The sequence below is a fragment of the Oncorhynchus mykiss genome, unplaced genomic scaffold (assembly GCF_013265735.2).
Source record: "Oncorhynchus mykiss isolate Arlee unplaced genomic scaffold, USDA_OmykA_1.1 un_scaffold_119, whole genome shotgun sequence".
NCBI classification, from domain to species: Eukaryota; Metazoa; Chordata; class Actinopteri; order Salmoniformes; family Salmonidae; genus Oncorhynchus; species Oncorhynchus mykiss.
Window position 1 is genome coordinate 202,385 of NW_023493660.1, and position 26,166 is coordinate 228,550.

A 26,166-nucleotide genomic window follows, 5' to 3' on the forward strand; every position below is an offset into this window, starting at 1 on the left:
GTTCGCCACGGCTCATAGAACGTGTCACTGCACACGCAGAGAACACTCTCAACAAACTCTGTACACTCTCATCAGGAATCCCAACAAATGACGGCTTAGTGGAAACCACTCGAGATGGAAACACGACAGGCCATACACACTCACCAGCCAAGTTATTCCCAAGGATAACGTCGATACCCTCAATAGGCAACGAAGGACGCACCCCCACAACAACTTCACCAGCCCACAATCCAACATCAGTTTATGCAATGGAACTGACAGAGTGTTCAAACCTATTCCCCTAATTAGAACACTATTCCCCGAATCAGTCTTAGCAGAAAAGGGTAACACAGATTCCAACACAAATGATTCAGAGGCACCTGTGTCTCTCAGGATCTTCACTGGCACTAGGTCTTTACTTCCTAACATAGACACAAAACCTTCCGTAATGAAAGATAAATAGTCTGGATCAATATGGACTTTCACATTCTCCTGGGCCTGAAGAAATGAGTCATGAGTGAACTGATGTGGAACAGGTGCAGCTAACGCGGTAGGCTTGGATTTAGTGTAAGCACCCTTTGACCTGAGAAGTGGACATTCGTTTTTCCAATGACCTGAACCTTTTTATTTTTATTTTTATTTCACCTTTATTTAACCAGGTAGGCTAGTTGAGAACAAGTTCTCATTTGCAACTGCGACCTGGCCAAGATAAGGCATAGCAGTGTGAACAGACAACACAGAGTTACACATGGAGTAAACAATTAACAAGTCAATAACACAGTAGAAAAAAGGGGAGTCTATATACATTGTGTGCAAAAGGCATGAGAAGGTAGGCGAATAATTACAATTATGCAGATTAACACTGGAGTGATAAATGATCAGATGGTTATGTACAGGTAGAGATATTGGTGTGCAAAAGAGCAGAAAAATAAATAAATAAAAACAGTATGGGGATGAGGTAGGTGAAAAATGGGTGGGCTATTTACCAATAGACTATGTACAGCTGCAGCGATCGGTTAGCTGCTCAGATAGCAGATGTTTGAAGTTGGTGAGGGAGATAAAAGTCTCCAACTTCAGCGATTTTTGCAATTCGTTCCAGTCACAGGCAGCAGAGAACTGGAACGAAAGGCGGCCAAATGAGGTGTTGGCTTTAGGGATGATCAGTGAGATACACCTGCTGGAGCGCGTGCTACGGATGGGTGTTGCCATCGTAACCAGTGAACTGAGATAAGGCGGAGCTTTACCTAGCATGGACTTGTAGATGACCTGGAGCCAGTGGGTCTGGCGACGAATATGTAGCGAGGGCCAGCCGACTAGAGCATACAAGTCGCAGTGGTGGGTGGTATAAGGTGCTTTAGTGACAAAACGGATGGCACTGTGATAAACTGCATCCAGTTTGCTGAGTAGAGTGTTGGAAGCAATTTTGTAGATGACATCGCCGAAGTCGAGGATCGGTAGGATAGTCAGTTTTACTAGGGTAAGTTTGGCGGCGTGAGTGAAGGAGGCTTTGTTGCGGAATAGAAAGCCGACTCTTGATTTGATTTTCGATTGGAGATGTTTGATATGGGTCTGGAAGGAGAGTTTAGAGTCTAGCCAGACACCTAGGTACTTATAGATGTCCACATATTCAAGGTCGGAACCATCCAGGGTGGTGATGCTGGTCAGGCGTGCGGGTGCAGGCAGCGAACGGTTGAAAAGCATGCATTTGGTTTTACTAGCGTTTAAGAACAGTTGGAGGCCACAGAAGGAGTGCTGTATGGCATTGAAGCTCGTTTGGAGGTTAGATAGCACAGTGTCCAAGGACGGGCCGGAAGTATATAGAATGGTGTCGTCTGCGTAGAGGTGGATCAGGGAATCGCCCGCAGCATGAGAAACATCATTGATATATACAGAGAAAAGAGTCGGCCCGAGAATTGAACCCTGTGGCACCCCCATAGAGACTGCCAGAGGACCGGACAGCATGCCCTCCGATTTGACACACTGAACTCTGTCTGCAAAGTAATTGGTGAACCAGCCTTGACAGTAGTGACACGCCTGCCCAAAGTCAGCTTTACCATGGGAGTCAGGCTCAACCCTAGTTGAATAGAACTCTGCCCGTGAACCAAAGTATCTCGGTGAGCAAAGCCCAAATCTATCCGAACGCCCCCACTCTTTCCGAATACGGTGCTCTGCAAAGACACTTTTGTGAGTCGACACATACTCGTCCGCCAAAACCGCAGCTTCAGCGACATTCTTTACTTTCTGTTCGTTAATATACGTGGCAATACGATGAGGAATTGTGTCCTTAAATTGCTCTAACATAATCAGATCACACAGCCCTTGGAAAGTCACAACTGCAGAGGCGGAACACCAGCGATTAAACTGTAAAGATAATTGTCGCGCAAACTCAACATGAGTCTGCTTCTCATCCCTTTTTAAAGTTCTAAATCGTTGGCGGTAAGCCTCAGGGACCAATTCATAAATCTGCAACACAGCTGTTTTGACTTCATCATAATTGGCACTGTCGTGTACACTAAGAGCTGAATATGCTTCCTGCGCTTTACCAGTCAGCACACACTGCAACATTAAAGTGCGGTCAGAATCAGGCCAACTCCTAGCGTCAGCAACACGCTCAAACAACGAAAAGAATGTCTCGGGATCCCTTTCATTAAACTGAGGCAATAACCGTAAGTTCCCAACAATATCAAATGTCTCTGGGGCACGACCAAAAGAGGAACTACCCCTAGGTAAATCTGGATCACCTTCCCAAAACAAACTCTCCCCTGAGATCTTTCCTTCCCTAACCAACTCTATACGTTCTTGTTGCAACTTGATTTTAGCACGCTCCATATCTTGTTTAAATGCCAATTCCTTTTCATACCTTACACGATCATGCTCTAGCTTCTCGCGATCATGCTCTAGCTTCTCACGATCATGCTCTAGCTTCTCGCGATCATGCTCTAGCTTCTCACGATCATTTTGCCGATCATGCTCTCTCTTCTCACGATAATTTTGCCGATCAAGCTCTCTCTTCTCACGATCATTTTGCCGATCATGCTCTCTCTTCTCACGATCATGCTCCAGCTGTAACAGAAGCAGTTCTTTCTGCTGTTCAAAAAGAAGGCTACTAGGACTAACCGATGGAATGGCCATTGTAACGTTATGGGGAGACGACAAATTCTGGCCCAGTGGTAACTTCAAGAATACCACTCTCCATCAGATTGGCCTTCAATATCAACCTAATAGAATTCTTTAGACGTTTATCACTAATCTCAACCTTGTAGTGTTCAGCGACCTTCAACAGCTGTTCTTTAGTACCTAAATCTAACAAATCCTCCGATGGAAAGCAAATTAATTCATCTATATAAGACGCCATAGTTACAAAAAAAAAAAAATCTCGCTCTTCCCCTCTGCTGAGCACACCAGACCACAACCCGAGAATTGACAATCACCCTGAGCACCACAGAAGAGAGATGAGATATGGAGCTTCCCCAAAACCTACAATAACTCAACCCTAGTCTTCGTGCGGATTTACGGTGGGAATTTACGCACTGTAGCCCGCTGGCAAGGAAAAACTCCCCAGCATGCTGGCAAATTCCACCAAGCCACGGATGTGCCCCCGAGACAACTGCTCAGTCCACAGACACCACACAAAAATAACAAACATTAACCATGCCCAACATATTCCCAAAAAAATGAAACATGTCGCTAAGCCTATCAGGGGAAAAAGGCTATAGCTCCAGGTAGCAAGTTCCACTACCCTACCCAAATCTCCCACTGAGGTACACAGCCGATTACTCACCTCAGACTGATGTCCCAACAGAAAGTAGAACAAACGTTTCCAGGCTAGGCAGGGCCTGGAAACTAACCATTATACTCTCTCCAACACAGCACACAACCCAAACAACAAAGGCAACCAATACTGGGCCTATCAAACTCAAACACAATATGCAAACCAAACACGTACCTCCACGGTCTCCCAAACCAATAGTTCAAAGATCCCGGACGAGCCCCCACTTGTCACGAACCGGCTCAAAGCCCGTAACAAAAGGGAGACAACGTGGAGATAAGGAGTAACAAAAGATATATTTATTAACTAAAGCAACTAAGGAAAATATACAATGGTGTGTGTAATCAGTAATCAGTAATGTAAGTGAGTGTTTTCCATGCATGAATGTGATAATGCAGGGTTTTGAAAGGTGCTAAAGCAAACAACCAAAAACCACCAAGAAACACAACAAAAAAAACTATCAAATTGTCTGCATGGAGAGAGTCTCCTCCATGAATGGGGAAGTGGTGTATTTATCCTGGGAAACACCTGGGCCCAGGTGTTTCCCATGTAGCTGACGACCCTCCCAACTCCGCCCACCAGCATCCTAATAAGGGAACAACAAAGAGAGAATACGGCAGACAGAGTGGGAGGGTCGTCACACTATGATGACACCAAATGATGACCACCAATCAGAGACCACTATGATGACTCCAAATGATGACCACAGCTCAGACACCACTATGATGACACCAAATGATGACCACCAATCAGAGACCACTATGATGACACCAAATGATGACCACAGCTCAGACACCACTATGATGACACCAAATGATGACCACCAATCAGAGACCACTATGATGACTCCAAATGATGACCACAGCTCAGACACCACTATGATGACACCAAATGATGACCACCAATCAGAGACCACTATGATGACACCAAATTATGACCACAGCTCAGACACCACTATGATGACACCAAATGATGACCACCAATCAGAGACCACTATGATGACACCAAATGATGACCACAGGTCAGACACCACTGTGATGACACCAAATGATGACCACCAATCAGAGACCATTATGATGACACTAAATGATGACCACAGGTCAGACACCACTGTGATGACACGAAATGATGACCACCAATCAGAGACCATTATGATGACACCAAATGATGACCACAGGTCAGACACCACTGTGATGACACCAAATGATGACCACCAATCAGAGACCACTATGATGACACCAAATGCATTTGATGGATGCTTTGTGTCTTCATCTACTCCTGTTAAGGGGAAAGTATCCAAAGGTAACTGAAAGTAATAAGATTAAGTTTAGTGAGGTTGGGTAATCTAAAGTTATTTTACAGATGACAATTTTGGACTGGTAACTTCTAACAAATAACATTTAGAAAGTAACCTACCCAGCCCTGCACACACACACACACACACACACACACACACACACACACACACACACACACACACACACACACACACACACACAAACACAAACACAAACAAACCGTCTCCATCCATGTCGATACTGCAGGCGTCTCCCTCTCCGTTGCTGTCTGTATCAGTCTGTAAAGGGTTGGGGGTGAAGGGACAGTTATCACAGCGGTCTCCAACTCCATCTCTGTCAGAGTCAAACTGATGGGGGTTGTAGTGTCCAGGGCAGTTATCCTAGGGAGCATACACACAATGGAATAAACACACACACAGAAACACACACACAAAGCTTCACCCTCACCCTCTCATCTAAGACATCGTCGTTGTCGTCATCAGGGTCACAGGCATCTCCAAGGCGATCATTGTCAAGGTCTTCCTGTCCGGAGTTTGGCAGGGCGGGGCAGTTATCCTGTTAGTCAATCACAATACAGCTCAGTTATTATATATTCAATCAAATCAATCAAATGTTATTGTAGGGGTTCTGGGCTTGACTAATTGTTCCATAACCTGTCTATTTTACATGGCCGTAAGTAGCAGTGAGCCCAGCATGGTGTTAGACACACATACAGCGCCTTGCAAAAGTATTCACCCCCCTTGATATTTTTCCTATTTTGTTGCCTTACAACCTGGAATTAAAATGGATTTTGGGGAGGTTTGTATCATTTGATTTACACCTGCCGACCACTTTGAAGATGCAAAATATTTATCATTTCTTGTTGGGAAAATGATGATTAAATGACTGAACAAATCATTTTAAATGGAACTGTAACTAAGTAAAACTTATACTCTGTTTTATTATATCTGATTAACAATATGAGTTCATAAGAAGGGATTGTGTGACACGGAGTAATTAAAGTTAATGAACACCATTCCAACTAGGAAGAAACTAATGGGTTGGGGACTGTGTAAACAAATGAGGTCGTTAACCTAGCGTTGAACCTACAGAAACTTAGCTCTGGGGTTTTTAGATAAGTCAGTGAGTGCATTCCTAGGTTTTCTGTTAATTAAAACTGTCAGCTCAGTGGTGATCGATAATGTTGAGGGGTCAAAAGTTACCTGGGAGTGTGTTAGTAAGTTAGAATGAACTTTTCACCTCACTTTGTCCCGGTCGAGAGGAGGGGATTCTGTTAAAGCAATGAAATGACGTCATGATCTGTATATAAACTGTTGCTCGTGATTAAGTGGGAGCGCGCTCCGAGAATAAATTCTGTTACCTATTATTGAAAGACTGGTCTGCGTCTATTTTATGCAAACAAGAATCTTAGAAATTCTCATAAAATAGATTAAGGGTTTTCAATTGATGAAAGCACATTGGCATAATTAAATTACACTAACAGCCATCAATCATTCCTTCAATTCTGACCAGTTTCCCAGTCCCTGCCGATGAAAAACACCCCCACAGCATGATGCTGCCACTACCATGCTTCACTGTGGGGATGGTATTCTCGGGGCGATGAGAGGTGTTGGGTTTGCCCCAGACATAGCGTTTTCCTTGATGGCCCAAAAAGCTCAATTTTAGTCTCACCTGACGTGAGTACCTTCTTCCATATGTTTGGGGAGTCTCCCACATGCCTTTTGGCGAACACCAAATGTGTTTGCTTATTTTTTTCTTTAAACAATGGCTTTTTTCTGGACACTCTTCTGTAAAGCCCAGCTCTGTGGAGTGTACGGCTTAAAGTAGTCCTACGGACAGATACTCCAGTCTCCGCTGTGGAGCTTTGCAGATCCATCAGGGTTATCTTTGGTCTCTTTGTTGCCTCTCTGTTTAATGCCCGCCCTCCTTGCCTGGTCCGTGAGGACGGCCCTCTCTTGGCAGGTTTGTTGTTGTGCCATATTCTTTCCTTTCTAACCATGACAGCTAACCATGGTCCAGGGATAGCTAGGAGACAGCTAGCTGCGGTCCAGGGATGGCTAGGAGATAGCTAACCACGGTCCAGGGATAGCTAGGAGACAGCTAACCATGGTCCAGGGATAGCTAGGAGACAGCTAACCATGGTCCAGGGATAGCTAGGAGACAGCTAACCATGGTCCAGGGATAGCTAGGAGACAGCTAACCATGGTCCAGGGATAGCTAGGAGACAGCTAACCATGGTCCAGGGATAGCAAGGAGACAGCTAACCACGGTCCAGGAATAGCTAGGAGATAGCTAACCACAGTCCAGGGATAGCTAGGCCAGTCCAATAATAATAATAATACATACAAAAGCCAATCCCATTCTCTCACTCCTGTGACCAATTACTGACTGTCCCTCTCAGCACCTTGCCTAGTGTATGCTGCTCCCCAGTGGTGGGACGTGGAAGTGTTCTGTCTATCTGTACACACATCTGCCATCCCCTTCCACAACGGCCTAGTAAACTCCAAACCTACTTGATGGTAATAGTGCTCACTGTTGCCCCTAGTGGCAGGTTTAAAAGGTATCCCCCTACATCCTCGGTACATAGACGGACGTCCTATTTCGAAGTGAATCTTAAGCGTATACAGTTGTGTGTGTCTATGAGTTATGTGTGTGTGTGTATGAGTTGTGTGTGTGTGTGTGTGTGTGTATGAGTTATGTGTGTGTGTGTATGAGTTATGTGTGTGTGTGTGTGTGTGTGTGTGTGTGTGTGTGTGTTATGTGTGTGTGTATGAGTGTGTGTGTGTGTGTATGAGTTATGTATGCGTGTGTGTGTGTGTGTGTGTGTGTGTGTGTGTGTGTGTGTATTAGTTATTTTTGTGTGTATGAGTTATGTGCGTGTGTGTGTATGGGTTATATATGTGTGTATGTGTATGAGTTATGTATGTGTGTGTGGGGGGTGGGTTGTGTGTGTGAGTGAGTGTGTGAGTGATGCTTTATGTGTGTGAGTGTGTGATGCATTTATGTGTGTGTGTATGTGAGAGTGTGTGAATGAGTGATATGTTATGTGTGTGTGCCTGGGTGTGTGCCTAATTGTGTGTTAGTGTGTACCTGTAGACAGTGGTAGGTTGTGTTGTGGTGGCAGGGAAGGATATGATTGGGCCAGCCATCTAGGTCAGAATCTTCAGTACACAGGAAGCCGTCCCCAGCGAAGCCAACGCCACACACACACTGATACACAGTTTCAGACGCCACGCCCAGGTACACACACTCCGCATGCTGACTGCAACGGTGTGTATTATCTTTACAGGGGTTGTGGGGCTCACAGACCTAAACACAGAAACACACTTATAATTACAACACACACTTACAGTCAAAACACACACACCACACCACCCCACACCACACACACCACACACCACACCACCCCACATCACACCACACCACCCCACACCACACACCACACACCACACACACCACACCACACCACACACCACACCACCCCACCACACCACACCACACCACCACACCACACGCACACACATACCACACACACCACACCACACCACACTACACACCACCACACACACCACACCACACTCCACACCACCACACCACACACCACACCACCCCACCCCACACCACACCACACACCACACATCACACCACTCCACACACACCACACCACACCCCACACCACACACACCACACCACACCATACCACACACCACACCACACCACACACCACACATCACACCACTCCACACCACACACACCACACCACACTCCACACCACACACCACACTCCACACCACACACCACACTCCACACCAAACCACCACACTACACACCACATCACCCCACACCACACACACCACACCACACCACCCCACACCACACACACCACACTCCACACCACCACACCACCACACACACCACCACACCACCACACACACCACACCACACTCCACACCATACCACACCATACACCACACACCACACCACACTCCACACCACAGCACACACCACACACACCACACCACACACCACACCACACTCCACACCACACCACACTCCACACCACCACACCACCACACACCACACCACACACCACACCACACCACACACACCACACCACACACCACACACACCACACCACACACCATCACTGGCCTGTTTGGTGTTGTTGGCGTCTTCCAGTCCGAGACCGTAGGGTTGGTTGCCGTGATATCGGGGGGGGCAGGGGAGACAGTGGAACCCTGGGTCTGTGTTCACACACTCGGTCACACACACACCCTGCAACACACACTACAGGAGAGAGGTTACACACACCCTGCAACACACACTGCAGGAGACAGGTTACACACACACCCTGCAACACACACTACAGGACAGGAGAGAGGTTACACACACACCCTGCAACACACACTGTAGGACAGGAGAAAGGTCACACACACCCTGCAACACACACTGTAGGAGAGAGGTTACACACACACCCTGCAACACACACTACAGGAGAGAGGTTACACACACACCCTGCAACACACACTACAGGAGAGAGGTTACACACACACCCCGCAACACACACTACAGGACAGGAAAGAGGTTACACACACACCCTGCAACACACACTGTAGGACAGGAGAAAGGTCACACACACCCTGCAACACACATTGTAGGAGAGAGGTTACACACACACCCTGCAACACACACTACAGGACAGGAGAGAGGTTACACACACACCCTGCAACACACACTAGAGGAGAGAGGTTACACACATCCTGCAACACACATTGTAGGAGAGAGGTTACACACAAACCCTGCAACACACACTGCAGGAGAGAGGTTACACACACCCTGCAACACACATTTTAGGAGAGAGGTTACACACACACTCTCCAACACACACTGCAGGAGAGAGGTTACACACACCCTGCAACACACACTACAGGAGAGAGGTTACACACATCCTGCAACACACATTGTAGGAGAGAGGTTACACACACACCCTGCAACACACACTGCAGGAGAGAGGTTACACACACCCTGCAACACACACTACAGGAGAGAGGTTACACACATCCTGCAACACACACTACAGGGGAGAGCACACACCTGGCAACACACACTGTAGGACAGGAGAAAGGTCACACAGACCCTGCAACACACACTAGACACACTACTCACACAGAGATAGAGGTTGTGTGTGTGTGTGTGTGTGTGTGTGTGTGTGTGTGTGTGTGTTTGTGTGTGTGTGTGTGCGTGCGTGTGTGTGTATTTACTTCATCCTGGTCTTCACAGACAGAGCCATTTCCATGGTAACCCAGTGGACAGGGCCCACATTCCCATGAGCCATCAGTCTCAGAGTGGCAGGAGACCCCAGGGAAGCAGGGCCTAGAAAGACAGCTGTCTACACAGAGAGAGAGAGGAAGGCCAAAGAGTATGATTGGTAGAATTGACTGTAAAATGTTAAAACAGACAAGAGCGCTCCAGTGGTAGTGGACACAAACAATGACAGAAATATAATTGAGTTCCGTAATAACCAACTCTGGACAGGTACATCACCCTTGTCTTATTCAGCCCTAATATATTCAACAATCAATCCCTAATATTCATACGGCAATAACTTCTACACAATAGAAAACACAGTAGGCATTTTCTCCCACATACTGTAGGCATACTCCTCTCTTTTCACACATGCTACTATTTAGAGATTATTTTCATTGAGAACTTGAAACCGACCATGGAGAATATGAACTTCAAGTTATTTTTGAAGACTATTCCAAAGAATGGCAGGTGAGTACAAAAAGGTATCTTTTCGCATACCACTCTTAAATCTAAAAAGAACAGTGTTGGTTTCATTCCTTCTAGTGGAATAGTTATTGTTATCCCTGACCAAGTTAGAGTTGTTTCAAGGTGCTTGGGGACCATACTGTGGACAATCTGATGAACAAGACAACCCTTGACAAACCTCCTCCACTTTGAGGAAGAGAGAGACTGACAGAGACTCCTCCACTTTGAGGAGGAGAGAGACTGACAGACTCCTCCACTTTGAGGAGGAGAGACTGACAGAGACTCCTCCACTTTGAGGAGGAGAGAGACTGACAGAGACTCCTCCACTTTGAGGAGGAGAGACTGACAGAGACTCCTCCACTTTGAGGAGGAGAGAGACTGACAGAGACTACTCCACTTTGAGGAGGAGAGAGACTGACAGAGAATCCTCCACTGTGAGGAAGAGAGAGACTGACAGACTCCTCCACTTTGAGGAGGAGAGAGACTGACAGACTCCTCCACTTTGAGGAGGAGAGACTGACAGAGACTCCTCCACTTTGAGGAGGAGAGAGACTGACAGAGACTACTCCACTTTGAGGAGGAGAGAGACTGACAGAGACTCCTCCACTTTGAGGAGGAGAGAGACTGACAGAGAATCCTCCACTTTGAGGAGGAGAGACAGACAGAGACTCCTCCACTTTAAGGAGGAGAGAGAGTGACAGAGACTCCTCCACTTTGAGGAGGAGAGACTGACAGAGACTCCTCCACTTTGAGGAGGAGAGAGACTCTTTGAGGAGGAGAGAGACTGACAGAGACTCCTCCACTTTGAGGAGGAGAGAGACTGACAGAGACTCATCCACTTTGAGGAGGAGGCTTTCAAAGTGCAAATGGTCAAGATGGGTATGTACTGGAAGTCTAAGAACAATACTAACTAATTAGTTCTGAGATGTCTGCAGTTTGTTTTTAATGATCTTGGGGGCACTATTGTACCAGGAAGAACATGCATAAAGTGGCACTGAACAAGAGCCCCTGCCAATGCCACCATTGAGATGGATCTGTATTGTTTGTTTTAGCTCTATGAATAAATTATTACACTGGATTAGTGATTTAACTACTTGGATGGCTCACATTTATCCTCCAGCTAAATCAAGACCAAGGTACTTATTGTTGGAGCCAAAGCACAGAGAGAGAATCTGGACACACATTTAAATTCACGGATAATAAAGATAAAACACCAGGTAAAAACCTAGGTTTGAACTACATTTCCAATCACACATTAGGAATGTGACCAACATAGCTTTTTTACCACATTGCCAAGGTGCGGCCATTTCTCTCTCAGACTGATACAAGGACACTCATCCATGCTTTTATTACAGCAGGCTTGACTACTGTAATGCCCTCCTGTCTTGTCTGCCCAGGAAGCCATTGGTCAACTGCAAAACATACAGAATGCTGCAGCACGGGTACTGACCAAGAACAGACGGAGAGCACACATTACACCGGTTTTAAGGTCTCTGCACTGGCTGCCTGTGAGTTTTAGAAATAATTGTAATATTCCACTATTGGTTTAAAATCAAACCACGACTGTGCACCCCAATACAGACATGCTTCTAAGTTATGTATCCAGGGCCTCCCGGGTGGCGCAGTCGTTAAGGGCGCTGTACTGCAGCGCCAGCTGTGCCATCAGAGTCCTGGGTTCGCGCCCAGGCTCTGTCGTAACCGGCCGCGACCGGGAGGTCCGTGGGGCGACGCACAATTGGCCTAGCGTCGCCCGGGTTAGGGAGGGCTTGGTCGGTAGGGGTGTCCTTGTCTCATCGCGCACCAGCGACTCCTGTGGCGGGCTGGGCGCAGTGTACGCTAGCCAAGGTGGCCAGGTGCACGGTGTTTCCTCCGGCGCATTGGTGCGGCTGGCTTCCGGGTTGGATGTGCGCTGTGTTAACCTTTCTGATCTCCCCATCCCGGATCCGGGTTCGTGAATACAGACTCAAGCTCATTACCATAACGCAACGTTAACTATTCATGAAAATCGCAAATGAAATGAAATAAATATGCTAGCTCTCAAGCTTAGCCTTTTGTTAACAACACTGTCATCTCAGATTTTCAAAATATGCTTCTCAACCATTGCAAAACAAGCATTTGTGTATGGCTAACGTAGCATTTAGCATTAGCATTCAGCTGGCAACATTTACACAAAAAAACAGAAAAGCATTCAAAAAAATCATTTACCTTTGAAGAACTTCAGATGTTTTCAATGAGGAGACTCTCAGATAGCAAATGTTCAGTTTTTCCTGAAAGATTATTTGTTTAGGACAAATCGCTCCGTTTTCTGCGTCACGTTTAGCTATGAAAAAACCCCTGTATCCAGGATTGTGTAAATCTATCAGCAAGCTCATTAGCATAACACAACGTTAACTATTTATGAAAATCGCAAATGAAATGAAATAAATATGCCATCTCTCAAGCGTAGCCTTTTGTAAACAACACTGTCATCTCAGATTTTCAAAATATGCTTCTCAACCATAGGAAAACAATAATTTGTGTAAAAGTAGCTAGCTAGAGTTAGCATTTCGCGTTAGCATTTAGCGTTAGCATTAGCGTTAGCATCCAGCACGCAACATTAACAAAAACATAAAAGCCTTCAAATAAAATCATTTACCTTTGAAGAACTTCTGATGTTTTCAATGAGGATACTCTCAGTTAGATAGCAGATGCTCAGTTTTTCCAAAAAGATTCCTTGTGTATTAGAAATAGCTCCGTTTTATACATCACATTTGGCTACCAAAAAAAATCCATAAATTCAGTCCTCAAAACGCAAACTTTTTTCCAAATTAACTCCATAATATCGACTGAAAACATGGCAAACGTTGTTTAGAATCAATCATCAAGGTGTTTTTCACATATCTCTTCATTGATACATCGTTCTTGGACACATGCTTTCTCCCCTGAATCAAATGGTAAAGTAGAAGCAGCTGGCAATTGCGCACCGAATTCGACGCAGGACACCAGGCGGACACTTGGAAAATGTAGTCTCTTATGGTCAATCTTCCAATGATATGCCTACAAATACGTCACAATGCTGCTAAGACCTTGGGCGAACGACAGAAAGTGTAGGCTCATTCGTTGCGCAATCACAGCCATATAAGGAGAGAATGGAAAACAGAGCTTCAGAAATTCTGCTAATTCCTGGGTGATGCATCATCTTGGTTTCGCCTGTAGAATGAGTTCTGGGGCACTTACAGACAAAATCTTTGCAGATTCTGAAACTTCAGAGTGTTCTTTCCAAAACTGTCAAGAATATGCATAGTCGAGCATCTTTTCGTGACAAAATATCGCGCTTAAAACGGGAACGTTTTTTATCCAAAAATGAAATAGCGCCCCTAGAGCTCTAACAGGTTAAAGAAGCAGCGGCTTGGTTGGTTGTGTATCGGAGGACGCATGACTTTCAACCTTCGTCTCTCCCGAGCCCGTACGGGAGTTGTAGCGATGAGACAAGATAGTAGCTACTACAACAATTGGATACTACGAAATTGGGGAGAAAAAGGGGTAAAATTCACAAAAAAAAAAAAAAAAAAAAAAAAAAAAAAGTTATGTATCCAGTAGGTCCCTCAGGTCCTCTGGCACTGGCCTATTAACTATCCCAAAGCCTAGGACCAAGAGGCATGGAGAGGCAGCCTTTAGTTACTATGCCTCCACCCTCTGGAACAGCCTGCCAGAGAACCTGAGGGGGACCAAGAGGCATGGAGAGGCAGCCTTTAGTTACTATGCCTCCACCATCTGGAACAACCTGCCAGAGAACCTGAGGGGGACCAAGAGGCATGGAGAGGCAGCCTTTAGTTACTATGCCCCCACCCTCTGGAACAGCCTGCCAGAGAACCTGAGGGGGACCAAGAGGCATGGAGAGGCAGCCTTTAGTTACTATGCCCCCACCCTCTGGAATAGCCTGCCAGAGAACCTGACCGGGACCGAAACTGTGGAAACTGTGGAGATCTTAAAACACACATTTTTCACTTTGCTTTTCCTCAGGGTGCTTTTTAGTCGTTCAGTTTTTATTGTCGTTCAGCCTCTGAGAATACCGAATACGGTGACTGTGTAACGATTAATAACAAATACAGTGACTGTGTAACGGTTTTCTTGAAGTGAAGGAGAGGCGGATCAAAACGCAGCGTGGTGGTTATTCATGGTTCTTTAATATAGACACTATACATGAATAAACTAACAAAACAAGAAATGTGAAAAAACCAAAACAGCCCTATCTGGTGCAAACACAGAGACAGGAACAATCACCCACCAACAAACAGTGAAACCCAGGCTACCTAAGTATGATTCTCAATCAGAGACAACTAATGACACCTGCCTCTGATTGAGAACCATACTAGGCCGAACCATAGAAATACCCAAAACATAGAAAAACAAACATAGACTGCCCACCCCAACTCACGCCCTGACCATACTAAATAATGACAAAATAAAGGAAATAAAGGTCAGAACGTGACAGTACCCCACCCCCAAAGGTGCGGACTCCGGCCGCAAAACCTTAACCTATAGGGGAGGGTCTTGGTGGGCGTCTGTCCGCGGTGGCGGCTCTGGCGCGGGACGCGGACCCCACTTCACCATCGTCTTAGTCCGCCTTATTGTCCACCTCCGTGGCTTTCTAAACATGGCAACCCTTCTCAATGACCCCACTGGACAGAGGGGCAGCTCGGGACAGAGGGGCGGAAGCTCTGGACAGAGGGGCAGGGGCTCTGGGCTGAGGGGCTCTGGCGCCTCTGGGCTGAGGGGCTCTGGCGGCCTCTGGCTGACTGGCGGCACTGGCGGCTCCTTGCAGACTGGCGGCACTGGCGGCTCCTTGCAGACTGGCGGCACTGGGAAGACTGGCGGCTCAGGCGGCGCTGGGCAGACGGGCGGCTCAGGCGGCGCTGGGCAGACGGGCGGCTCAGGGGGCGCTGGGCAGACGGGCGGCTCAGGCGGCGCTGGGCAGACGGGCGGCTCAGGCGGCGCTGGGCAGACGGGCAGCTCAGGCGGCGCTGGGCAGACGGGTGGCTCAGATGGCGCTGGGCAGACAAGAAGCTCCGGCAACGCTGGAGAGGAAGGCTCTGACAGCGCTGGACTGAGGAGCTCTGGCGCCTCTGGAATGAGGAGCTCTAGCGCCTCTGGACTGAGGGGCGGGAGCTCTGGCAGCGCCGAACAGGCGGGAGACTCCGGCAGCGCTGGAGAGGCGAGGCGCACTGTAGGCCTGATGCGTGGTGCTGGCACTGGTGGTACTGGGCCGAGGACACGCACAGGAAGCCTGGTGCGGGGAGCTGCCACCGGAGGGCTGGTGCGTGGAGGTGGTACTGGGTAGACCAGACCGTGCAGGCGTACTGGAGCTCTTGAGCACCGAGCCTGCCCAACCTTACCTGGTTGAATGCTCCCGGTCGCCCTGCCAGTGCGGTGAGGTGGAATAGCCCGCACTGGGCTATGCAGGCGAACCAGGGACACCATGCGCAAGGCTGGGGCCATGTAAGCCGGCCCAAGGAGACGCACTGGAGACCAGCTGCGTAGAGCCGGCTTCATGGCACTTGGCTCAATGCTCACTCTAGCCCGGCCGATACGCGGAGCTGGAATGTAGCGCACCGGGCTATGCACCCGCACTGGGGACACCGTGCGCTCCAAAGCATAACACGGTGCCTGCCTGGTCTCTCTAGCCCCCCGGTAAGCACAGGAAGTTGGCGCAGGTCTCCTACTTGGCTTCGCCATACTCCCTGTGTGCCTCCCCCCAAGACATTTTTGGGGCTGACTCTCGGGCTTCCGTCCGCGTCGCCGTGCTCGTCTCTCCAACTCCATTCTCCTATAACCTTCTTCGCACTGCTCCAGCGAATCCCAGGCGGGCTCCGGCACTCTCCCTGGGACGACCGCCCACCTGTCTATTTCCTCCCACGTCGTGTAATCCAGACTTTGTTGCTCCTGCTGCCGCTGCCTTTCACCACGCCGCTTGGTCCTGTTGTGGTGGGTGGTCCTGTAACGGTTTTCTTGAAGTGAAGGAGAGGCGGACCAAAGCGCAGCGTGGTGGTTATTCATGGTTCTTTAATATAGACACTATACACTATACATGCACAGAGACAGGAACAATCACCCACCAACACACAGTGAAACCCAGGCTACCTAAGTATGATTCTCAATCAGAGACAACCAATGACACCTGCCTCTGATTGAGAACCATACTAGGCCGAACCATATAAATACCCAAATCATAGAAAAACAAACATAGACTGCCCACCCCAACTCACGCCCTGACCATACTAAATAATGACAAAACAAAGAAAATAAAGGTCAGAACGTGACAGACTGACTATTAAAACCTACCCAAACCAGAAACCGTGGATAGACGGCGGCATTCTCGCAAAACTGAAAGCACGAACCACCACATTTAAACCATGGAAAGGTGACTGGGAATATGGCAGAATACAAACAGTGTAGTTATTCCCTCTGTAAGAAAATAAAACATGTCAAATGTCAGTTCAGAGACAAAGTGGAATTGCAATTCAACGGCTCAGACACGAGACGTATGTGGCTGGGGGCATAGTACCTAAAGGCAGACAATCACAGACTACAAAGGGAAAATGTGCCACGTCGGACACCGACGTCTTGCTTCCGGACAAGATAAACAACTTCTTCGCCCGATTTGAGGATAACACAGTGCCACCGACCGCTACCAAGAACTGTGGGCTCTCCTTCTCCGTGGCCGATGTGAGTAAGACGTTTAAGCATGTTAACACTCGCATGGCTGCCGGCCCAGACGGCATCCATAGCCGCGTCCTCAGAGAATGCGCAGACCAGCTGGCTGGAGTGTTTACGGGCATATTCAATCTCTCCCTAAACGTGTCTGCTGTCCCCACTTTCTTCAAGATGTCAACCATTGTTCCTGTACCCAAGAAAGCAAAGGTAACTGAACTAAATGTCTATCGCCCCGTAGCACTCACTTCTGTCATCATGAATGCTTTGAGAGGCCAGTTAAGGATCATATCACCTCTACCTTACCTGACACCCTAGACCCACTTCAATTTGCTTAGATCCACAGACGATGCAATCGCCATCGCACTGCACACTGACCTATCCCATCTGGACAAGAGGAACAAGAGGAACAAGAGGAATACCTATGTATAATGCTGTTCATTGACTATAGCTCAGCATTCAACACCATAGTACCCTCCAAGGTCATCATTAAGCTCATGGTCCTAGGTCTGAACCCTGCCCTCTGCAACTGGGTCCTGGACTTCCTGACTGTCCGCCCCAGGTGGGGAAGGTAGGGAGCAACAACTCCACTTTGCTGATCCTAAACACAGGGACCTCGCAAGAGTGCATGCTCAGCCCCTTCCTGTACTCTCTGTTCACCCATGGCTGCGTGGCCACACACGCCTCCAACCCAATCATCAAGTTTGCAGATGACACAACAGTAGTGGGCTTGATTACCCACAATGACGAGACAGCCTACAGAGAGGAGGTGAGGGCACTCGAAGTGTGGTGTCAGGAAAACAACCTCCCACCAAACATCCACAAAACAAAGCAGCTGATTGTGGAATTCAGGAAACAGCAGAGGGAGCAGCCCCCTATCCACATCGACGGGACTGCAGTGGACAAGGTGGAAAGCTTCAAGTTCCTAAGCGTACACATCACTGACAACCTGAAATGGTCCACCCACACAGACAGTGTGGTGAAGTAGGCGCAAAAGCGCCTCTTCAACCTCAGGAGGCTGAAGAAATTTGCCTTGGCCACTAAAACCCTCGTAAACTTTTACACATGCACAATTGAGAGCATCCTGTCAGGCTGTATCACCACCTGGTATGGCAACTGCACCGCCCGCAACCGCAGGGCTCTCCAGAGGGTGGTGAGGTCTGCCCAACGCATCACCGGGGGCAAACTACCTGCCCTCCAGGACACCTACACCACCCGATGTCACAGGAAGGCCAAAAATATCATCAAGGACATCAACCACCCGAGCCACTGCCTGTTCACCCCGCTATCATCCATAAGGCGAGGTCAGTACAGGTGCAGAGACTGAAAAACAGCTTCTATCTCAAGGCCATCAGACTGTTCAATAGCCATCACTAGCACATTAGAGGCTGCTGCATATATACATAGACTTGGAATCACTTTAATAATGGAACACTAGTCACTTCAATTACGTTTCAATAATGTTTACATACAATCAATCAATTAAATGTATTTATAAAACCCTTCTTACATCTTACATACAGCTTTACTCATCTTATATTCTATTCTATTCTTCTGTTCTACTGTATTTTAGTCAATGCCACTCCGACATTGCTCGTCCTAATATTTAAATATTTCTTAACTCTATTCTTTTACCTTTGGATTTGTGTGTATTGCTGTGAATTGTTAGATATTACTGCACTGTTGGAACTAGGAACACAAGCATTTAGTTAGATATTACTGCTCTGTTGGAACTAGGAACACAAGCATTTAGTTAGATATTACTGCTCTGTTGGAACTAGGAACACAAGCATTTAGTTAGATATTACTGCTCTGTTGGAACTAGGAACACAAGCATTTAGTTAGATATTACTGCTCTGTTGGAGTTAGAAACACAAGCATTTAGTTAGATATTACTGCACTGTTGGAGCTAGGCACACAAGCATTTAGTTAGATATTACTGCACTGTTGGAGCTAGGAACACAAGCATTTAGTTAGATATTACTGCACTGTTGGAGCTGGGAACACAAGCATTTAGTTAGATATTACTGGACTGTTGGAGCTGGTTACACAAGCATTTAGTTAGATATTACTGCTCTGTTGGAACTAGGAACAGCAGCATTTAGTTAGGTACTACTGCTCTGTTGGAGCTAGAAACACAAGCATTTAGTTAGGTACTACTGCTCTGTTGGAGCTAGAAACACAAGCATTTAGTTAGATATTACTGCACTGTTGGAGCTAGGCACACAAGCATTTAGTTAGATATTACTGCACTGTTGGAGCTAGGAACACAAGCATTTAGTTAGATATTACTGCACTGTTGGAGCTGGGAACACAAGCATTTAGTTAGATATTACTGGACTGTTGGAGCTGGTTACACAAGCATTTAGTTAGATATTACTGCTCTGTTGGAACTAGGAACAGCAGCATTTAGTTAGGTACTACTGCTCTGTTGGAGCTAGAAACACAAGCATTTAGTTAGGTACTACTGCTCTGTTGGAGCTAGAAACACAAGCATTTAGTTAGGTACTACTGCTCTGTTGGAACTAGAAACACAAGCATTTAGTTAGGTACTACTGCTCTGTTGGAGCTAGAAACACAAGCATTTAGTTAGGTACTACTGCTCTGTTGGAGCTAGAAACACAAGCATTTAGTTAGGTACTACTGCTCTGTTGGAGCTAGAAACACAAGCATTTAGTTAGGTACTACTGCTCTGTTGGAACTAGTTTTCACACCCTGGCCTTTGTTATCTGTGTTTTCTTTATTATTTTCGTTAGGCCAGGGTGTGACATGGGTGATTTATTGTGTGTCGTCTTGTCTAGGGGTTTATTCGATTTATGGGGTTGTGTTCAGTGTAGTTGTCTAGGTAGGCCTATGGTTGCCTAGAGTGGTTCTCAATCAGAGGCAGGTGTTTATCGTTGTATCTGATTGGGAACCATATTTAGGCAGTCATATTCTTTGGGTATTTTGTGGGTGGTTGTTTCCTGTCTCTGTGTTCTCTGCACCAGTTAGGACTGTTTCGGTTTTGCCACGGTTTATTATTTTGTATTTGTATAGTGTTTACGTTTTCGTCTTTATTAAAGATGCTTAACAATAACCACGCTGCATTTTGGTCCTCCTCTCCTTCCCGGGAAGAAGACCGTTACACTAGGAACACAAGCATTTAGCCGCACCCGCAATAACATCTGCTAAATATGTGTAAGTGACCGATAACATTTGATTTGATTTTAGCAGAAAGGCCAAAATCAATGTTTCATCAAATCATTTTTTACATGTTTTTTTTATACTAAAGGGGTCCTAAAATTCCAAATCAAATAGCTAAATTATCCTTGGTATGACAATCTTAAAACAATTCCATATGTTAGTTTAGACTGTTATGGATAAATTATCTGTACTGTATCCTAACTGTTTCAAAAACTTCCATAGTTTACTTGGATTGTTCCTGTTCGCAACTATGTTGTCAGTGGAATAATGGTTCTTGGCCCTCTCTGTCATCCTATGTATGCTACCTATTGGACAGGGTTGTGTATCGCAGGCTGCGTAGTCGGCCGTCTCTCCCACACAGTTCCTGCCTCCATGCCGGGGGGCGGGGTTAGAACACTCCCGCTGACGAATCATCAGCCCACTGCCACACGACACACTGCATGGTAACCAGGAAGACCACGGTCCCCAGACCCCGACAACTATAATCACACAGACAGTGTATCAGTCAATCCAACATCAACAATAGCAGTCATCTGGTTTGTTTGTTTGTGTTCTCACTTGGACAGGGTGTAGCGTCACAGGGATGTGTCTCTGTAGTGTTGCCACGGCAGCCGCTGCCCCTGCGCTGAGCGAGGGGGAAGTTGCAGAGTCGAACACGCACAACGAGACCTGAACCACACGACACAGAACATGCAGACCACGGAGACCACAGGCCCCAGCCGCCGTTCCCATGGACTACACACACACACACACACACAAACACACAAACACACACACACATTTTTATAAAAGGGAAATGATTGCTCAAACCCAACACCCAAACCTGAGCGTTCCATTCTGCCACCTCTGGTCTCTTGGCCCTCCCACCCATATGAGGGTCAGCCCCCCCCCCCCCCCCCAGACCAGTCAAAGATCCTCTCTGTCCTGACACCTCAACGGTGGAATGAGCTTCAGCCTAACGTCAGCAGAGTCCCAACCCCACCTTCCTAACATGTCTGAAACCGTACATCTTCAAAGAGTATCATAAATAAATACAACGACGTAGCTAACCATAATGTGTATTACAGGAGCTAGCTGTACTACAGGAGTTATTGGTGAACTCACCTCGGCTTTCACAACTTCCCAGGGTGCACCTGCGGGTTTGGAGGGAGGAGTCAGAACAGGACGTGGAGACATCATCACAAGATCGCCCTCTCCGCTGGAAGCCACGCCCACAGGTGACCGAACATTCCGTCCACTCCGACCATGGGGACCATCCATCTTCACTTCCCAACCCTATACACACACACAAACACACACACACATGCACACAAACACACACACACACAAACAAATACATATACATACGCACACATATGTATACAAACTCTACGACTCTATGACTCTAACACCATCATTAAGTTTGCCGATGACAACAGTGGTAGGCCTGATCACCGACAACGATGAGACAGCCTATAGGGAGGAGGTCAGAGATATGGCAGTGTGGTGCAAGGACAACAACCTCTCCCTCGATGTGATCAAGACAAATGAGATGATTGTGGACTACAGGCAAAGGAGGACCGAGCACGCCCCCATTCTCATCGACGGGGCTGTAGTGGAGCAGGTTGAGAGCTTCAAGTTCCTTGGTGTCCACATCACCAACAAACTAACATGGTCCAAGCACACCAAGACAGTCGTGAAGAGGGCACGACAAAACCTGATTCCCCTCAGGAGACTGAAAAGATTTGGAATGGGTCCTGAGATCTTCAAAAGGTTCTACTGCTACACCATCGAGAGAATCCTGACTGGTTGCATCACTGCCTGGTATGGCAATTGCTCGGCCTCCGACCGCAAGCACTACAGAGGGGAGTGCGTACGGCCCAGTACATCACTGGGACCAAGCTTCCTGCCATCCAGGACCTCTATACCAGGCGGAGTCAGAAGAAGGCCCTAAAAATTGTCAAAGACTCCAGCCACCCTAGTCATAGACTGTTCTCTCTGCTACCGCACGGCAAGCGGTACCGGAGTGCCAAGGCTAGGTCCAAGAGGCTTCTAAACAGCTTCTACCCCCAAGCCATAAGACTCCTGCACATCTAATCAAATGGCTATCCAGACTATTTGCATTGCCCCCCCCCCCCCCCCCCCCCCCCCCCCCCCCTCTTACGCCGCTGCTACTCTCTGTTATTATCTATGCATAGTCACTTTAACTTCTTAGTGACTGGGGGGCAGTATTGAGTAGCTTGGATGAATAAGGTGCCCAGACTAACCGCCTGCTACTCAGTCCCAGATGCTAATATATGCATATTATTATTAGTATTGGATAGAAAACACTCTGAAGTTTCTAAAACTGTTTGAATGATGTCTGTGTGTATAACAGAACTCATATGGCAGGCAAAAACCTGAGAAAAAAATCCAACCAGGAAGTGGGAAATCTGAGGCTTGTAGGTTTTCAACTCAGCCCCTATTGAAGACACGGTGGGATATTGGTCATGTTGCACTTCCTAAGGCTTCCACTAGATATCAACAGTCTTTAGAACGTTGTTTCAGGCTTCTACTGTGAAGGGGGGCTGAATGAGAGGGGAATGAGTCAGGTGTCTGGCAGAGTGCCACGGGCTCGTGATGCGCGGTCATGAGAGAGTTAGCTCTTGTTTCATTGCTTTTCTAGAGACAAAGGAATTCTCCGGTTGGAACATCATTGAAGATTTATGTTAAAAACTTCCTAAAGATTGATTCTATACATCGTTTGACATGTTTCTACGGACTGTAACAATTTTTTTTGACATTTCGTCTGCTCCTAGTGAACGCGCTTCATGACTTTGGATTTGTTTACAAAATGCGCTAACAAAAGTAGCTATTTGGACATAAATTATGGACATTATCGAAGAAATCACAAATTTATTGTGGAACTGGGATTCCTGGGAGTGGATTCTGATGAAGATCATTAAAGGTAAGTGAATATTTATAATGCTATTTCTGACTATTGTTGACTACACAACATGGCGGATATTTTTCGGCTGGTTTGGGCTCTGAGCGCCGTACTCAGATTATTGCATGGTGTGCTTTTTCCGTAACGTTTTTTTTAAATCTGACACAGCGGTTGCATTAAGGAGAAGTTTATCTAAAGTTCCATGTATAATAGTTGTATCTATTATCAATGTTTAATATTAGTATTTCTGTGAATTGATGTGGCTCTCTACAAAATCACTGCATGTTTTGGAACGACTGAACATAACACGCCAATGTAATATGAGATTTTTGGATATAAATATGCACTTCATCGAACAAAACATACATGTATTGTGTAACATGAAGTCCCATGAGTGTCATCTGATGAAGATCATCAAAGGTTAGTGATTAATTTTACCTCTGTACTTTTTGTGACTCCAGTCTTTCTCCAGTCCGTGACTTGGTGGTGACCTAACATAACCGTTTGTGGTGCTTTCACTGTAAAGCCTTTTTAAATCAGACACTGTGGCTGGATTAATGAGAACGGTATCTTTAAAATGGTGTAAAATACTTGTATATTTGAGGAGTTTTAATTATGAGATTTTTGTTGTTTTGAATTTGGCACCCTGCACTTTCACTGGCTGTTGGCGGGGTGGGACGCTACTGTCCCAAATATCCCAGAGAGGTTTTAATAACTCTACCTACATGTACATATTACCTCAATTACCTCAACTAACCGGTGCCCCCGCACGTTGACTCTGTACCAGTACCCCCTGTATATAGTCTCGCTATTGTTATTTTACAGCAGCTCTTTAACTACTTGTTACTTTTATTTCTTATTCTTATTCGTATTTTTTAAACTGCATTGTTGGTTAAGGGCGTGTAAGTAAGCATTTCACTGTAAGGTCTACACCTGTTGTATTCAGGGCTTGTGACGAATACAATTTGATTTGACTAAATATGACTTCTGAAATAATCATTTGAAATACAGTAGACTAAGTGAATGTGTTTAGATATCTCACCCAGGCACACAGGGCAGCATTCCCCTTCAGTGAAGGAAGGACTGGAACATATTACTGGAGGACAGGTGACCTGCCGACACACTGCCTTCCCCTCCTACACACACACAACACACACACACACACACACACACACACACACACACACACACACACACACACACACACACAGTAGTAAAGCAAAAGGGCCTAGAGATATCTTGACTCAAGAGTTGAGCGTGTGTGTGTGTGTGTGTGTGTGTGTGTGTGTGTGTGTGTGTGTGTGTGTGTTTACCTGGCAGGTACAGAATGTGCAGCTGTCTGAAACCCAGTCCTCCTTCCGCTGATACACACGTCCGTCCTGCACACACACTCTCTCCTCTTCATCATCTTCTCCTCCTCCCTCTCTGTCCAAACTGCTGCCCAGCTCAGAGAGAGCTTCACGCAATGCCTCATTCTCCTCTGTCTGAACACACACAGATGAAGACGGCAGGAGGCTTGTGGATCTGGTTATGGTTAGTACTGATGCTGTGTGTGTGTGTGTGTGTGTGTGTGTGTGTGTGTGTGTGTGTGTGTGTGTGTGTGTGTGTGTGTGTGTGTGTGTGTGTGTGTGTGTGTGTGTGTGTGTGTGTGTGTGTGTGTGTGTGTGCGTCACACTCCATGAGAACCCAAGATATATATTTTTACCCTCCAATGTTTGTAAACATTAAATGTAATCAAACACTGTACAGCCTCAAAACATGGTTAAAACAATAGTGTTGATATCCTGGATGGTCAGTCCTTGCATCCACAGCTCTGTCTATTAATCTGAGAGTGGTTACATTTCTCCAGGCCCATCCCTCAGCTTTTTACCAAAACAGAGGCGGGGAGACCCTTTTGTTATTGTTTCATCTGTGGACTTGCCCTTTAAACAGCTGCATATTATCAAGATATCAAAGTGTCACCAACACAAAGTTCAACAATAGGCCTGTAGCAAATTAAGCGTATTGCATTCATTATTCACATGTAAATAGCACTTTTCAGTAGTGCTCAAAGCCATTCCATGAGTGAGGCATTTATTTTTCAACTTTAATCAATGAGCCCATTCAGTTCTCCATGACAACTAAATCATAAACAACAGAGTAGGGCTGGCTATGCTCAGGTGGGTCATGCTCAGGTAAAACTATTAGGCTAATCAATACTTCCATATTTCCAAGTCCTGTTCTTGAAAATCAAGGGGTATAACATTTATTGGAATGAGTAGAATTCTGAAAGACTTTGGTTTTTAATGTAAAGATATCATTTAATCGTCTTATTATATGTAGTAGAAAGCGATGGGTTAGAAGAAGCCTACTTAACCAATCCATAAAGTAAAATTTAACATCCATATATGGCCAGCTATGTAAACATTAACATTAATTTATCCTGCAATAGATGTTGTTCAATTGGTTACATACATTGTTGTCTTCCTCTAACGCCTCTTAAGGGGAAAGTAATCTAAAAGTAACTGAATGTAATCAGATTACGTTACTGAGTTTGAGTAATCCAAAAGTTACATTACTGATTACTAGTT

The 26,166-nt window shown here is 46.3% G+C and overlaps 1 protein-coding gene across 1 annotated transcript in view; it reads right to left on the reverse strand.

The window, feature by feature from the left end:
- Nucleotides 1-26,166, reverse strand: part of LOC110514389 (thrombospondin-2) — a 71,704-nt gene that overhangs the window by 23,805 nt on the left and 21,733 nt on the right. Inside the window, exons 4-13 of the mRNA XM_036972057.1 lie at nt 24,910-25,080; nt 24,639-24,732; nt 21,796-21,966; nt 21,250-21,426; nt 20,997-21,170; nt 10,308-10,435; nt 9,199-9,333; nt 8,137-8,355; nt 5,494-5,601; nt 5,267-5,426 (exon numbers count right to left, since the gene is read on the reverse strand). Coding sequence (XP_036827952.1) covers nt 5,267-5,426; nt 5,494-5,601; nt 8,137-8,355; nt 9,199-9,333; nt 10,308-10,435; nt 20,997-21,170; nt 21,250-21,426; nt 21,796-21,966; nt 24,639-24,732; nt 24,910-25,080 — 1,537 coding nt within the window. The remainder of the gene's footprint in view (nt 1-5,266; nt 5,427-5,493; nt 5,602-8,136; nt 8,356-9,198; nt 9,334-10,307; nt 10,436-20,996; nt 21,171-21,249; nt 21,427-21,795; nt 21,967-24,638; nt 24,733-24,909; nt 25,081-26,166) is intronic.